The sequence below is a fragment of the Phoenix dactylifera genome, chromosome 8 (genome assembly GCF_051530095.1).
Source record: "Phoenix dactylifera cultivar Ajwa chromosome 8, Ajwa_hap1_PhDact_Kaust_v1.1, whole genome shotgun sequence".
Lineage (NCBI taxonomy): Eukaryota > Viridiplantae > Streptophyta > Magnoliopsida > Arecales > Arecaceae > Phoenix > Phoenix dactylifera.
The window spans coordinates 24599764-24615627 of record NC_143197.1 but is presented as its reverse complement, the minus strand read 5'-3'; the positions used below and the strand labels follow the sequence as shown (position 1 = coordinate 24615627).

The window sequence follows — 15864 nt, the reverse complement described above, 5'->3', positions numbered from 1 at the left end:
GTTCAAATATGAACTTTATGTTGTTTCTTCTATTTGAAATTTTTGTACACCTTTCTGTTATATGAGTAAAAATAGTAAATAGATAAGGTGTGAAAAATATATGCGAACAATAATTTATATGGTAGTCTCAATGTAAAACATGTCTTATATTTTAAATAAAGATAAACATAGCAATTTTTTGCAGAGTACTGATAGAAAATACATTATACATCTTACGCATTATAAGTATAATATTAGTTGGTTTAGTAGTTTGATTGCTTATCTTACTTGCTGATAATGAGAGTGGAAATTGAGGAAGACAAATCAGAGAGAGTGTGAGTGAAAAAGCAAAGAAAAATCAACTTTTATGGAAGTTCCATTCTTTTTATAATATTAATACTTGATATTATCTTCTCTATTTTGGATTAGTCTTTTAAATATATATTTTTCGTTTTGAAAGTTAATAATCCATCATAACATTTTTTTTTAGTATTTACTTAAAATAGTTATCTACATAATGTCGTCTTATCAGTTCAATTTCTTGTGTACTCGAAAAGTATATTTTCTAGAATAACTAGGATTTTGTATAATAGGCAATAGTTTTTATAAGCATAGTATTCCCCATGTATAATTATATCAATTCTAAAGCTATAATAGAGGGACATACCAATAAATATGAAGTGTCTCATGAAATTATACACAAGAGTTTCAAGACTACATAGCCATAATTTTTGTAGTACATGGAATAATAATTTCATAATTCATAAGAAAAAGAAGTCCTTCATTGTGAATAAGTGAGACAATGCACAAGTGTATACCCTCACTATTGTATCTAGGGAGAAGGATGCATGTTAAAATAGAAAGATGAGATTAATAAAATAAATAAGTATGTGCAAGTGTCTTTAGTTTTTAGTGCTTTATATGTGGTACAAAAATGACTTTTACCCCAGAAGTTGTAATTTCGTCATGCATTGCTACAATGCAAAACTTATCATACTATAATAATCTTTTCATAATGTTTTCATTTGTATTTTTATGTCTTATTCTATAATTCATGATACTAGGATCTTCTATTAAAAGTTGCAGCTGATACCATTAATAATCCCCAAAAAAAGCAACCACCCAACATCCATTCAGGATCTTTTGGACCTCAATGCAGTTCTTATTGCATGAGACCAATTACAGACATTATTAAACAAAACACTTGATAATCACATAACTATAAACAATGATAAAATGTTGTGCTTTAAATACAATACTTAACTGGTTAATGCAAATCATGGCTTCCATCATCCCCGATTAGTTAACAATTGCGCACACAGGGGTGATAGTAGGGTTGGGTTGGGCTAGATATGAATCGGATTGGATGCAGATCGAGTCAAAGATTCATCAACCCAAATCTGACTTATTTATTAAATAAGTGAAAATTTGAAATCTGAATTCGGCCTTTTTCATTTAACAGATAATCCGACACGATCCGATCCATAAAACTTATTTATTAAATAGGTTAAACGGATTAAATAGGTTGGATGTATTTTGCACAGGTTAAATAGATTTAAACAGGTTAAGCGGATCGGGTTAAATAGATTGAAAATCGATTAAGCAGGTTTTAAAAAGGTTAAATAGGTTTTAAAGAACCCGTCTCAATTATTAAACGGGTCAGATCATAATTCGATCTATTTATTAAATAGATCAAAATAAGTTAAATGGATCAAAAATTTAAATTTAAATTTAATATATTTAATAAATAGATTTAGACAAGTTGACCTACTTACGATCTAAATTTATTTATGTTAAATTGAATTCACTCAAAGTATAGGTTGTCCAGAGATACATCGGATCTCATAAATTACCATCCTTAACTGCGTGTTGTAATTTAGAAGGAGCCGAATGCATGGAAATCAATTAATAGTGGCATGATGGAGGTGGAGTTTAGTCAACAAGACAAATCTGTTATAAATTAAGTAGTTAGAAATTAAAAATTATATTTCCGAGTGCAAAATTAACGGTAGACTGGAATTTATTGAGGATTTAGGAAGCTGTAGCACGCATGTTACTTTTAGAAGAAGATGAGAAAAATGGGTGAAAAATTTATTGCATCATAAATTCTAATGAATGCAAGTCCCAAACTTTAAGTTGGCGATATGACTTCCAATGATTTTACTAGCGAACCAAACTGGTACCCTTACTAGTAGTACCGTGATATTAGTGCCTTCCTCACACCTCTAAAAATAATAATAAAAAAAAGTAGTGCCTCCCCTTTCCAAAGAAAAAGAAATATGATATTATTGCTCTTGTGCCTACGTAAATCTCCATCTTTGGGCTCGTTTGGTTCGCGGAAAGCATTTTCTTTCATAGGAATATGATTCTTGGAAAACAAATTCCTAGAAAGAGAATGCCTAAGAAAGTACTTTTGGCATGTTTGGTTGACCATGGGAAAGTGACAAATTTCCAAGGTACTTATGTTTGGTTGGCCATCAACTTTCCTAGGAAAGTTATATATAATTCCTATTATGCCCTTAATAAAAATTAGATTTTTAATGCCTCTTTAATGCTTCTTTAATGCTGAAGGGACTTTTTGGAAAAAAGTAAAAATGGAGTGATTCCCACCTAATGGGAAAGTAACTTTTCCATGTTTTTCATGGAAAAGACTTTCCCATGAAATGTGGGAATCACATTTTCATGGGAATACAACTTTCCCTTCTCTCTTCTTTGAAAACTCCAACCAAACAAGTGGCATCTCATTATTTTTCTGTTGACCACACTTTCCCCCCTTCTTTTCCCCCCTTCTTTTCCCGTGTTTTACGAAGGGCAAAAATGGAATTTACCAAGAAAAAAAGGAATCAAACAAGATCCAATCAACTCAGCATCTTCCGATGGCGGCGCGTGCCAAACCATGAAACAATGGCAGAAACGTAATAACGAAGGATCTTTCTTTTAACGACGGCGGCGAGTGCCAATTCAAGAAAAAATGGCAGAACCGTAATAAAGAAGGATCTCGAGGTCAATTTTGCCGAGACCGCCGCCCAAAACCTACGAATCCACCCTGTCGTGTCGAAACGGCGCTCCGTAGATTGTCATCAGTCTCAAAAAAAATATAAAAGATAACATAAAAAATTCTAATATAAACAAAAACAATCAATAAAAGAAATAAAAGCATCCCGCTACGTAAGCAAAACGGTTCCCTCCCCAATACCGCCTCGTGTTTTTTCCCACGATTTTTTCTCCTTTTTTTTTTTTTTTTACTTTTAAATCCCCGGACCTCTCGCCTTGTCAACTTCCCATCACCGAAGTATTTCTCGTCTACTCTCGGACTGCATCATCTACTGCTTCGGTTTGGCCTTTTTCTTGGATTTTCTCCCGTTTTTGGTTCTATTTGGGTCTGGCTTTTGAACTTGGGGGAAAAGATCCGACCTTTTTTCGGAAAACGTTCTTCTTTGGGGTTTAGAGATGGCCGGGGAGTGGAGGGGGTCGTGGAACGGGGAGCAGAGCTACCGTTACAAGGAGGGAGGCAGCAGAGGGACTAAATCTTGGAGGCCGCCCCATGCCCCTGGTAAATCTTGGGAGTTAGGTCTTTGTTTCTGGCTAATTTCAATCTTTTTTTGGTTCTAAAGTTTGCTTCTTGGGCTTTGATTTCTAGTTTCTTTCTGGGTTTTGCCTTGCTTGGTGCTTTTTCTGGAGTATAGAGTAATTTCTTGATCTATATTTCTTGCTTCTTCTTTGTTTGTTGATTGATTTTGGTTTAGCTGTCTCTTGGTGTTTATATCTTTATGATCGTGGTCATTTTCCCTGGGTTCTTGTGATTTGGTTTGGGTATGTGGAAGTGGGATGGGCTAACTTGGTTTGGGATGAGGCCTGGTTTTGAGTGCATAAGGATAATGAGGTATAATCTTAGGGGAGATTTAATCCTTAGTAGCATCTCGGGTTATTTTACATCTTATTTGGGTTTTGATCGTGCTGATGATTGAGTGGGTTTCTGTTCCATATACATGGTTTGAATGTTTGGTTGGGAACTAGGATGCAACTGACTATGAAGAACTAAGTAATTTATTTTTAAGTTAATTTAACCAAGTATTTGATGTGTCTTGGGAAGTAGTTGCATTGTCTTTATCAGAAATTTGAAAACACGATTTTATTTTTTTTTTCTTTTTGAAAAAAACATTTGGCAATACTGTTTTGGGATTTTTAGTTCTTTTTCTTTTTCTCAATCATAAGGCTGAGAGGTCGTATTCTGTTTATTAGGACCCGACATGTGATCTTAGAGCTCTGCCTCAACCCTACATGGGCTTTTTCGAACATAGAGCCCTTTGATTTGGATAAGTTCTTTTTTCTTTTGTGGGAATAAACTGAATTCTTTCAGTTGTTCATCCGAACTTTTAATCTTGATATGGAAAGTCTTGTTTTTCTGATATGTTTTCCTTCATTTATAAGATTAGCATGCTGGACCACTTTGACAGTTATTTTTATATTATCTGTATAATTATCATTTCAATTCCCAGTTCGTCCAGTGTCTTCCTTTAATATGTTGTTGTTGATTGGAGTTATTTTCCATATATAGATTTGAAATGTATAATAGTAGCTTTGTTTAGGTGTTCCATAGCTATTATTTTATGAGTATTTGAGTTCCATGAAGAAAGGGTATCCTAATGCACGAAGCTCCACCATTGGTGGCTTGGGGAGGGTCAGATGTAAGCAGCCTTATCCCACATGCGGAGAGGCTGTTTCTATGTTTTGAACCTACAACACCAAGGTCACAATGGAGCAGCCTAGCTATTGAAGTTCCATGATAGTTTTTGGAATTGTTATATTCTATAGGATTGAGATCCTGGAGATTGTAAATTAAAGGGTTCATTCTAGTTATACAAAACTTAAAAGAAAAAGATTGTGAAATGTTGGAGATATGGAGTCTGGGCTTTGCCTCAGAATTTATTTAGTTCTGTATACCTGGGGATGCAAATGATATATAAAGGCTGTTAACCTGATTCATTGGTCATTTAATGAGGAGAATCTGGATTTGAGAAAGGAGATCTAAATCTGCAAAATGCGATGCAATTATGGTCAGATTTGGTTTTAGTCGGAATATTTCAAGAAAACTGAAAACCAATCACACGTACCCACTTCATTGTCTGAGAGTTTTCAAGCAACCCTGTATCACCTACTCCACATTTCACGATCTCACCTGCTATTCTTCTGCTGCTTGCAAGCTGTACTCACCACCTTTGCCCCCTTGACCTAGCCCATAACCCATTGCTTTTTTTTCTTCACCACCTCTGTGACTCAATTGCAACTTGTGTCCACCAACCTTGTTTATCCACCTTGATCCTCCAATAATGGTCAAACAATCCTTGGACATGAATGATACCTGATCTGAGTTCAACACCTACTTCAAGTTCAAACCTGTAGATTTGTGATGGATTTTGTCTAAGATATGAATTCCCATGCACTTAGAATTGGATCACATGGTATTCGATGCAACCATACAATCAGAACCCGCTATGACCCGATCAATACTAGTCCTAAAAGCAGGGTATATCCAAATTCAACATAAAGTCAACTTGAAGGGAACTTGACCCACTCAACCAATTGAATGAGTCAGATCTTGGTCTAAATCTTAAATCCTGAGTCATATTTTGTCATATCAGAGTCAAGTTCTGTTAGACCTAACTTGCCCGCTTGCGGCCTTGTGCAAATCCTCCATTGTTTTGTGTAATCTGCTAACCCTCAACACTTCTCCATCCTGCAACTTCTGCAGCATGCAAACCATTATGCCTTACCAATCTCCTATAACTAATCTTGCCAACCACAAGCAGCTTGCCTCAAAGACTGCTACTTGCCACACTTTCTGGTCCACCTCCCACATAGCCCATTCCATTACTATCTGATGGGGAACAATGGTTGAGCAGATGAGGTGGTGCCAGCAAAGGTTTGCTTCTGAAGGTATGGAAGAGGGAGAAATTTAACATAAAGCACTAGACAGGATCAGAATGAGTTTTGGCTGTGATCCTGATCCTATGATCCTAACTAAGTCTGATTCTTTGTTCAAGTATTGCCTTCTTAAGTGAGATTAGATATAGATTTCAACATAAATTTCTACTATTTTGTGGTGGATGTGTGTTATTTTAGAAGGTTGCAAATCTTAGATCTTTGTCTCTCCTCCAATTCTTCCTAATTTTTGTCATTTGAAATTTAGAGAAATATAAACGTATAAAACATTTTCTTCCTATCATAAGAAAGGAGGTGCAGGTTCATGATTTCCCTTCATGTCAAATAACTGGAACTTTATTTATATTTCTCTGAACAAACTGCTGGTGCTGCCACGTTGTATCATTCTTTTAGGCATGACTAACTTATTCGTACATTGTATGGTCATAGTTTCCCTAGCAATATTCCAGCTTATGCCATTCTATAAGATTGTGATTGTTGGTTGAATTCCATTGCTAGCATCTTATATAGTTGCTTGGACTATCTTGCATTGTTATTATCATGGTTTCAAAAGATGGCTTTTTTTGATTAGTTATACTGTGGTACTGTTTCTCACTTAAATTTATGTTCTTTTGTTTTGTTTTCAGGATCTGAGGTTCCATCAGTTCCTTTGTGGGAGAAGAAATTCTGCATGCATGTGGGTGCAATTCCATGGAAGAGGTTCTGTGAAAACAAGAAATTTATGGGTCTGTATAAGAATGTGATACAGTGGGATGATTCAGCTGCTTTAGAGGCTTTTCAGAGTGCAAAGGCCCGGTTCTATGCAGAGTATAATGGTTTCCATTGTAACATCCCTCTGCCTGACCCAGATCTGTATATTGATGAAGTTGACCAAGATGCTATTGTCGATCCTGATCTGGTGGCAGATTTAGATGAACCACCTCCAGCCCCTGCTGATGTGTATAATACTCCAACTAATGGCTGGGATTCCTTTATCTTTACAGACAAACCAGTTCCAGCTTCTGGGTGGGGTGATGCAGAGGACCCTGTCCCTTCAAATAAGAAAACTGGTGAGCATAGCTCTGCAAACTGGGATGCTTATATTGAACAAATAAGACCCAGTGGATGGGGGAATGCATCTGAGACCTACTGCTCAAGTTGGGATATAAAGAATGATTCTGGCACTGCATGGGTTTGCAGTGGTGGAGTTTGGGGCAAGGGAGTTGTGCAGGATAAACCATTGGTATATGGGACTGACAATTACTGGGATAATTGGAGGAGAAATCCATGCGGAACTTGGGAGAACAGGAATAGTGAGCCAAATAGAAGAAATGGAAGAAAGAGAAATGGAGGTGGTCGGTTCGGTTCAAGATATACGAAACCTAAGTACCAGGTGGATGGTTATCAGTCAAATAATAGCTGGACTGATTGCAGAGGAAGAAATAGGACAAACTATCCATGTCAGAACACAGTATATGCTAAGCAGCCCCTGGCTATGTAGCTGTGGAACTCCATGTGCTTGTGTTGGCCGATAAATCATGATAGATTAGCTGAATCAGGTGGTGCATGGGATAAGAGATCCATTTCATAGTTTTTATGGCTATAAGCTTTCATTGGTTCTTTGATTTTTTTTTTGTTTGGATATAATTGTAACTGTAAATCTAGTTCTGCAAGCATCTATATCAAGAGCTCGATAAACGTGACACAAGTAACGGTCTCTATCATGACATATGGTCAGGCAGGGACTTTCGCAGATGGTATCAAATTGTAGTGTTACCAACTTTACATATTCAGTTTTTCTCGATGACTCTTGTGAATGTACTCTGTGTTGCTTGTTGTTGCAAAATGAGTTAGCTGTTTCATATAACTTGCAACAGCTATTTTTGAAGATCTTGTTTTTGTTAATAATGTTCATAGTAAAACTGTGATTGTAATATGAACTTGTTCATTGTTCATTGAACGTCTTGTCTTCCTTGCAAACACAATGTTACCTGACTGCATGCTGGACATCTATCGATATTGAATGCTATGTGTTCCAAGCATGCTTAATTTTATATTGTGTATGTGTTTTGGGCTGTTTTATTATATTCCACTTGTTCCAAGAAAAGCAGTAGCTGTGATTTTGGACCTTTGGTTTTATTTTTTCTGGTTGTATCATATAATTTCATTTTATTCTCTTCTAGTTCCTTGTTCTTTGTGGAATGATAACTGTCCTTTATCGTGGTTATTGTCTTGTCCATATCAATTTTAAATTTTCACTGTGTACACATTATAAGATACATTTAGGACCCTGGAATGTACTTTCTGTTTTACACTTTGTTAGTGTGCCTATGAAGTTTTCTTCTCAGCTAAATGGATAACTTTTCAACTTTGAGTAATCTTTTCATCTTGTTTGTTTGCAGGTATGGACAGTTTGTTGCATTGCATGTGTATATACTTAAAGACTATTAAGAAGCTGATGCAGTATGTAGAGTCAAGTTTCAATATATTGGTGAGAAGTTTCAAGGAAAAACCATAAAATGTCATTCAATAACTAAGCAAAATCATGCAAAGATGATATTGTCAGGATTCAAGAACCTTTGTATAACATATATTGACTGTGTGCAGAGCAGGAGCTTAGGAGGTTTTGTTGGCCTCTGTGATGATATAAGCAATATCTGAACCTACTCTGGAAACCATACAAAAAAATGTGCTGTGTGATCATATCAGATCGCCACACTGTTTCACAAAAGGGTATTGTATCATTTGGTCTATTATGGTCACACAGCAGTTAATACATCATGTGACCCATTCTTTTGAATTTATCACTTTCAACCACAACCTTAAGCAATTTTTGATGTTTCTTCCATGCTAACAACACTGCAAGATGCTCACTGTTAAGTGATTATCATTCTCTTTACATTATTAACTCTCCATTTGATTTTTTTGTTCACTCTTATCTCAGAATTAAGAAGTTGTCATGTTGCAAATTAGGTTTTGATTTCCAAGATTTGTGGCAGAGCTGTGAATGTAGGTAACCTAGACACTTTGATCATTCTTCAGCATATATATCACATTCTGAATGGGCAGTGCTTTGAAATTTGAATTCGTAAATGAGTTACACATGTAGAGCAGTTCTCAGTCACAAGTGACAGTTGAATAATTTTGTAACTAGATGACACTTCAAAGAATCTTTTCATTGCATGGTTCATGTCATGATTTGTGTGTGAGATTAATTTTAATTGAGAATGTTAGGTGTCGCTCAGCATTACTTTCATTTTTTCTATTTTTTGAAACAAAAAGTAGGCATTCCATGTTCATTTTTTTCTGATTTTAAAAATGTAAACATGTTTGGTGCAATCATTTCTTTAAAAAAAAAAAATAAACATAGTGATGGTGGCAGAGGTGATGGCTATAGAGACGAAGGCAGTGGAGATGCAAGTGGTATTGCTGGTGGGGGTGGCAGTAGTGCGGCAAAAGTGGCAACAATGGTGGTGGTGGCATTGGTAGTGGTGGGAGTACCGGCGATGTGGTAAAGGCGACGATGGTGGCGGTGGTGATGCAGTGGCGGCAGCGATGGTGGTGCTGGCTACATGGAGGCAGCGATGATGGTAGTGGTGGTGTCGCTGCAATGGTAATGGTGGTGGCGGGAGTGCTAGCTATATGATAAAGGCGGTTATGATATAGCAATGATATGGCTGCAGCAATAATGGTGGTGGTGGGGGTGTTGGCGATATGGTGGAGGCGGCAATGATAGCAATTGTATGGTGAAGGTAGCAACGATAGTGGGGATGGTAGCGTGGTGGTGGCAATGGCAGAAATATTAGTGGTGGTGGCAAAAAGCATGAATTTCTTATTTTTGAATATCTTTCTTTTATTTTTGAGAAATAATGAAAGTAACTTTTGACAATCAGAAAATAAAAACAACAGCACCGAACATGTTTTTTGTCTTGTTTTTTGCAATTTTATTTTTTTAATAGAAAATAAGAAATAAAACAATGCCAAATAGTCCTTGGGTTTAAATTAGGTCTAGAGCGAGTTTACGTTTTACTCATGTACTCATCTTAGAATTTTCGCAAGTAGCAAAATGTTTTGTATGATGCACTCGGTGCAAAAACCAACCAGAATTCCTATCACTTTATGATAACAACTCAAATTAATCTATATAATTAGAAGAAATAAAATCCATCTCCACTTCTTAAGTTTTTCCTTCAGGGTTGAATTTTTAGTGAATTTTGCAATTTAATGGTTGAGCATTATATTTTACCACCATACGAGTTGCACACCATTAAAGGGTTGACAAGTAGACCACTTATGCAAATTACGATATGCAATGCATACATGGACTTGAAAGATGAAGAACATGCATTGGTGGAAAACAGGCCTGATACATAAAGTGTTGTAATCAATATATAACCACCAAATAGACTTCCTCGGTTGATTGATGCTTGTCTGCTTAGCACCTGCAATGTGAAGAGGTCTCTAGTTCGATTTGGAAAGGTAAATAAATAAATAAATATCTCCTGTGTTTTTATCTGTGTTTCTTTTAACTGATATTGCCTTCTTAGAACATTACTTGAGTGGAAGAAATATATATCTTTGGCGAACATGGATATAGGCATTTCAGAGGACTCCTAATTCAAGTCATCCATCCTTAGTGTTCTTCTCTGATAGCAATGATGGATTCTGCAATACTCTTCACACCATTGACAATTTCTGACTTACACTTTAAAATCAGAAAATGGATTCTGGAATAATCTCAATCCCTTTGCTTTTTAAGATATCCTTTGCTTCACATCCACGCATGCTTTTCCTCATCAAAATGACCTATCATCCTGAACTTTCTTTGATATACCCTATAGTTACTGGTTTTTCTGCTAACTACTATTTTAAAGTGTCAGTTCATGTTCATTTTTTGTGACATGCAGTTTTTCCATTGAGTAGGTATTTTTTTGTTATCCTTTACTAAGCATAGTTTGTCATGCATTTGGATGCTTCTTGTGATTGTTGCTTTGAAGAAGTTTTTGTCATGTATTTGCTACTCTAAAGAAGTTTCAATTGTTTTTGTTACATTAAAAAAAATATTCTACTTATGCCTTTGTTATTACTAGCATCCAGGTATGTCCAATGCACATTTAGCAAAAGTAATGATAGTTAGCATTGGAAAATAACTTAGTTATATGATTTTATTTTTTGAAGTAAATGTATTAGTAGTAAAAGTATAAATTCAAAGATACAAACTTAAATATAGAAATAGAACTAAAGAATATAAGTTAGAATAAACTCAAAAACTTTTAAAAAAGAATAAAAATATTTAATAAGAAATCTACTTAGTAGAAGAGTAAAAAATGAATCACTTGTTAAATTTAAACAAATGATTAAAAACATTATTGATTGTTTAATGTTAATATTAATGACAGTTTACTATAATAAAGTTTGCATGAAATAATGGGTGATCATCTCGTTGAAGAACAGGTAACATGCAATATAACACCATATGTTCCTAGTTTTCGTTGGTATTCATTATTACCCCTGGGGGCTAGTGATATTGTCTGATGAGGAAGAAGAAGAGATGCTTGTTTGTACTTACAAGCCAATGAAAATTAATCTCTAGTAAGTTGAATAAAAAGACTCACTTACTGGATCACAATAAATGAAGTACGATCGAGATGTCAGGGATCTCTTCAATATTTATAGAGAAGAGATGATTCAAATAATCTCAAATATTCTTTATTTGATATTTTCTATTTGTAAATAATTGGCAATGTGTTTCCTTATCTGAATTCTTTATGTCAAAAATAAATTATTTGAAATTTCTTATTTTGAAAATAAATTTGGCATGTTTTCAAAAAATTTTGTTTGGTAATATTCTTCGCCAATATTCTACTCAATCATGACTTCTTTATTTGGGAATTTTCTATTGGTTGATAATTATGCGACTATATATATTTGAAAATATTCCACTCACCAGTTCTACTTAATATAATTAACTTAGATTTAAAAGAATTTTAGATTTTCTTTATTTGGAAATTTTCTAGTTTTTAATAATCAGCAATATGTTTCCTTGAAATTCTTTATTCTAAAAATCTACTTGCCAATGATTTCAAATTTTGATTGTGGTTCAGATTAATATAAATTCCTTATTCTAAAAATAAATTTGGAATAATTTCAAAATTTCTTTATTTGGAAATATTCTTTGCCAATATTCTACTCAATTATTCTTTATTTGAATAATTTCTACTCACTAGTAACTATTTTTGTGATTTTTTTGGTATATACTTTTTGCATTTTAAGGGAGATGGTAAATTCAAAATTGGTAAATGGCAGATGGAATATGTTCGTATTTTTGATATGGTAGAAATATAAGCACCATGGTGCGGTTCATGAACTTGGAAGATAAAGGTGGAGCATTGACAACCAATTATAAAAAGAAACTCAAACTATGAAGAAAGTTGTAAAGTTCTTTTTGGATTTAAAAATTAAAAAACATTGTGATTAGTAAGTCCCATTAAATATTCACTATTTATTTTTTGGGCTCCGTCCTAATATGTGGTTTAGGTCGTCATTTTAGTGAAAGGATATTTTTTACCTGATAAGAACTGGAGGTTGATAGAAATTATTTCACTTGGATGCCTGTGCGGGGTATCTGAGTTTAGGTTTCTTGCTTCCTTTGGTTCTGGTCTGAATTCGTAACTCGTTCTTCAAATGATTGTTATTGTTGATGGTAGGATTAAAGAATGTGAACGGTGTTTTCTTTGTTCTTATTCTCATTGAGTGAAGGCCAATTGCATCGGTAGTGTACCTAATTGTCAAGCATTGCAAGTGAATCAACCCCCTTAGTACATTGTACATCGACTTGCAAATTTGGAAGAGGATGAGCTCAATAATAAGTGTATGACATTTGGGAAAATAAAACCGATAGGTTGATCTCAAAAGTGAATAATGTTTTTCCTTTATGTCCACTTGGTGATTGCAAATGTGTTGCCCATGCATTAGAATGACTCTTGTAATTTTTTATCTATGTAAGCTGAACAGAAGGGATACCCTAGAGGTTCTTTATCTAGTTACTGTGACATTTCTTTCCAGGTTACTGATCTTAGACCTCTTTGTGCAAAAAGATGAGTAATCTCCACCATGACATATGCTGGTAGCTTATTCAAAAATTTAGCATGTATTTCAAAATGTCACTATATATTTATGATGTTTGTGAAGGCAGCAAAAGTGTGTGGATGTTCTTAGAAACAGGCAATGTTAAGTGCATTTGCTCACTGGTTATGCTTGGTATGAGTCTTTTAGTTCATCGAGTCCAGTAGACTTGACGAAGTAGGGTAGAGTCATAAATTTCTGGAGGATTGCTTACAGATGTTCCTTCCATTTTTTCTTCTTTTTCTTCTGTGCTTTGTAATTCAGGTTAGGAACTTGGAAGAACAAGAGATATCATTCATTATCTTCAGTTGGAAGTCAACTGTAACTGATGCTTACTTTTGATTCCAGGAGTTCAAAACCATGAGCTTTCTGGTAAAGAGATTTGTGATAGACCTGGTGGAATCCAATCTGCTGGTTTGAGAATTATATCAACAATTGGAGAGAACAGTATTAACCATCAGTATGATTGTCGTGCTAATAATTGCTGGCAACTTAAGAGGTTCTACGGGGGTCTAGGTTGGCATGGCTCTGACTTTAGGTTGTGATTTGTGCTGACTTACTGGTCGGGTAAAATCTGCTTCTTATAAACCCAGGTTACTCTCTCAAATTATGTAAAGTTTCGCTAGGATTCAGTGCCCCAGGAAGTACTACTCCTGTTTGATTTGTCAAGAAGGTAAAGAAACGTAGGGCTTTTTGTATTATTCTAACTTCTTGGAGACAATCTCACACATTGGTGAGTTTGTAGCTACTGGAGGGCTTAATTAAATTCTAATTGTGCAAGTTAAATCAAGGCAACACCTTGATGCTTGGATATCAGGTGAATGTACTAGAGTCTCTTTTCGGCAATACTTCTGAAGGTTGTTAATTATAGAAGGCAGGTGGAATCATTTCGGTATCATGCTTAGATGCAAGTGTTTGTGATTAGATAAATCAGATCAAAACTGCAGCTTGTGGATCAACACCATTGTCACTATCAGGATTTGGATTAAAGATTTCACTGCCTTCAGTCACTACCTTCACCAGAGAATTTGTTAGATTCTTAGAACAGGTAATCTGGCAACATTTCAATAATCGCAATTATTGCAGCTGGATATGTTAGAGACAATACTGCTCTTGTTCAAATGGGTTCTTTTCTTCCTAATCTCAAGATCAGCTCTATTTAAATTTACGACTTCCTTCACGACTTTCCCTTCTTTTTAGGGTAAAATACACATTTGTATCCTGTCAACTTTGGAAGAGAAATTTCATCTTTTTAACCCCATCTTTAAGTGTTTATCTTCGTTTAGGCTGAATTTATCTTTGGAAACAAGTTGCAGGCAAGTTCAGCTGTTTGTCTTTCTTCGTTGACTTTGTGAACAGGAGACCAAGCAGGGTTGCCATCTTCTTATTTTGACTTGTATCAAAAGCAAGGAACAGGGTCTAAGACATCGATCCAAGCATGCAGGTTGTTGGCTGGCAGCTCTTTGAAGATGTGAATGCTGACAGTTAAGGTGCTCAATTTGGCATCTTCTTGTTTGTTTTAATTCAAAATTTGATGGGAGAATATTCTGTCAGCTATGGAAGCATTTCTGAGTTTCGGTCATTCTGGTTGATACGATGCATGGCAGCAAATCAGTCTGTAAATGCTGAAAATGAGCTTAATGTTTTGTTGTTATTCCAACAGTTTTGTTGCTTCAGACTCATGTTGTGAGTTTGTTTATTATATTCTTGTGATTCCTTGGTATAATCTCTTGAATTTTTTTTTGTGGGATTGTTGCTCGAATTCTCCAACCTCCATGTGTTTGTTGATTGATCTGGAATTGCTCAACCCAAAAAACGATTGGCTTGTGCTGATATATGTTCATCGTCTCCATCAACGGCTTGAATCTTGTTGATGATGGGAATAATTCATGAGGAGTGGAGCTTCCTAGGATCTTTATATGGCCTTTTAAGGCTTAATAACCACTTGTAACATGGGAAAGAGAAGCTACTAGACCACTACATGTTCAAAAAGAAAGGAGGAAGTAAAAAATAATAATCTTACGAAGGAGGCGGTTTAGGTTCTCTACCAGTAGGGCTGTTAACGAGCCCGAGCCTGGGAGAGCTGAGCTCGGCTCGTTTCACCGAAGCTCGGGCTCGGGCTCGGTAACGAGCTTTGTATTGGGCTCGAGCTCGGACTTGCTTGGCAAAGCAAAGGCTCAGGCTTGAGCTCGTAAAGTTCGTTTCAATTACGAGCTCCAGAACAAGCTCGAGCTCGGGCTCGATAACAGGCTATTTTTCTCTATGTGGTCAGATTTTTATAAATTATGGTGCTGAAATAAGTTCTTTCAGTAGGAGACTAGAGTTCGTTTGGGCTCGTGAGCTGCTCGGGCTCGGATGTAAACGAGCCTCATATTGGGCTCGGGCTCGGGCTCGTTTGACTAACGAGCCGAGCCCGAGCCGGGCTTTTACTGAGTCGAGCCCGAGCAGCTCGGCTCATTAACAGCCCTATCTACCAGTGGAGAAACACAGTTTTTGCTGCACGAACAAGACTTGGGTGATTCGAGCAGCGAAAACAAAAGTAAGAGCAGGATTTAGTATGGGCGTGAAGTATGGGATGCTTGACTTGGATATTGGTCTGACCTCCATCAAGTATCACTGGTTTTTGAGAGAAACAGGAACCACCGGCTTCCCAAACCAATTTGGAGATGGAATACAATGATATTTAAGAAGCGCGTATCTAATAGAGTGTCAAGAAAGAGTATCGTTCTTATGCTGTCTCTCTTCTTCTTGACCATCTTCGTCTTATTGGTCATCTACTCCTTTAGACTGCTCTGTCTGCTTTGCTCCTCGTCAGCTGAAGCCAGCAAGCAAACATGG

General features: G+C 35.9%; 1 protein-coding gene across 10 annotated transcripts; it reads left to right on the top strand.

Moving 5' to 3' along the window:
* The first annotated feature begins 3105 nt into the window (after positions 1 to 3105).
* LOC103719219 (uncharacterized) lies at positions 3106 to 14752 on the top strand. 10 transcript variants are annotated; one of them, XR_015968195.1, is made up of 4 exons: positions 3291 to 3550; positions 6549 to 7460; positions 8304 to 8392; positions 14386 to 14524. XR_015968195.1 is itself a non-coding variant. In XM_088703164.2 (2 exons), exons 1-2 carry the CDS (start codon positions 3524 to 3526, stop codon positions 7400 to 7402), a joined length of 876 nt encoding a protein of 291 aa, XP_088559290.1. In that variant the 5' UTR covers positions 3132 to 3523; the 3' UTR covers positions 7403 to 7718. The 10 variants fall into 10 exon arrangements, 2 of the variants coding, with proteins under 2 accessions (XP_088559290.1, XP_026665100.1); XR_005511041.3 differs by having other exon boundaries at positions 3106 to 3532; positions 8304 to 14752; XR_015968200.2 differs by lacking the exon at positions 14386 to 14524 and having other exon boundaries at positions 3159 to 3545; positions 8304 to 11191.
* Positions 14753 to 15864: the final 1112 nt, after the last annotated feature.

Bases quoted from the DNA above. Each gene is read 5' to 3' on its own strand.
- LOC103719219 (XM_026809299.4), top strand. From the start codon at position 3,430: ATGGCCGGGGAGTGGAGGGGGTCGTGGAACGGGGAGCAGAGCTACCGT. The intron at 3,533-6,548 runs GTAAATCTTGGG...TTTTGTTTTCAG, and splicing joins GAGGCCGCCCCATGCCCCTG to GATCTGAGGTTCCATCAGTT.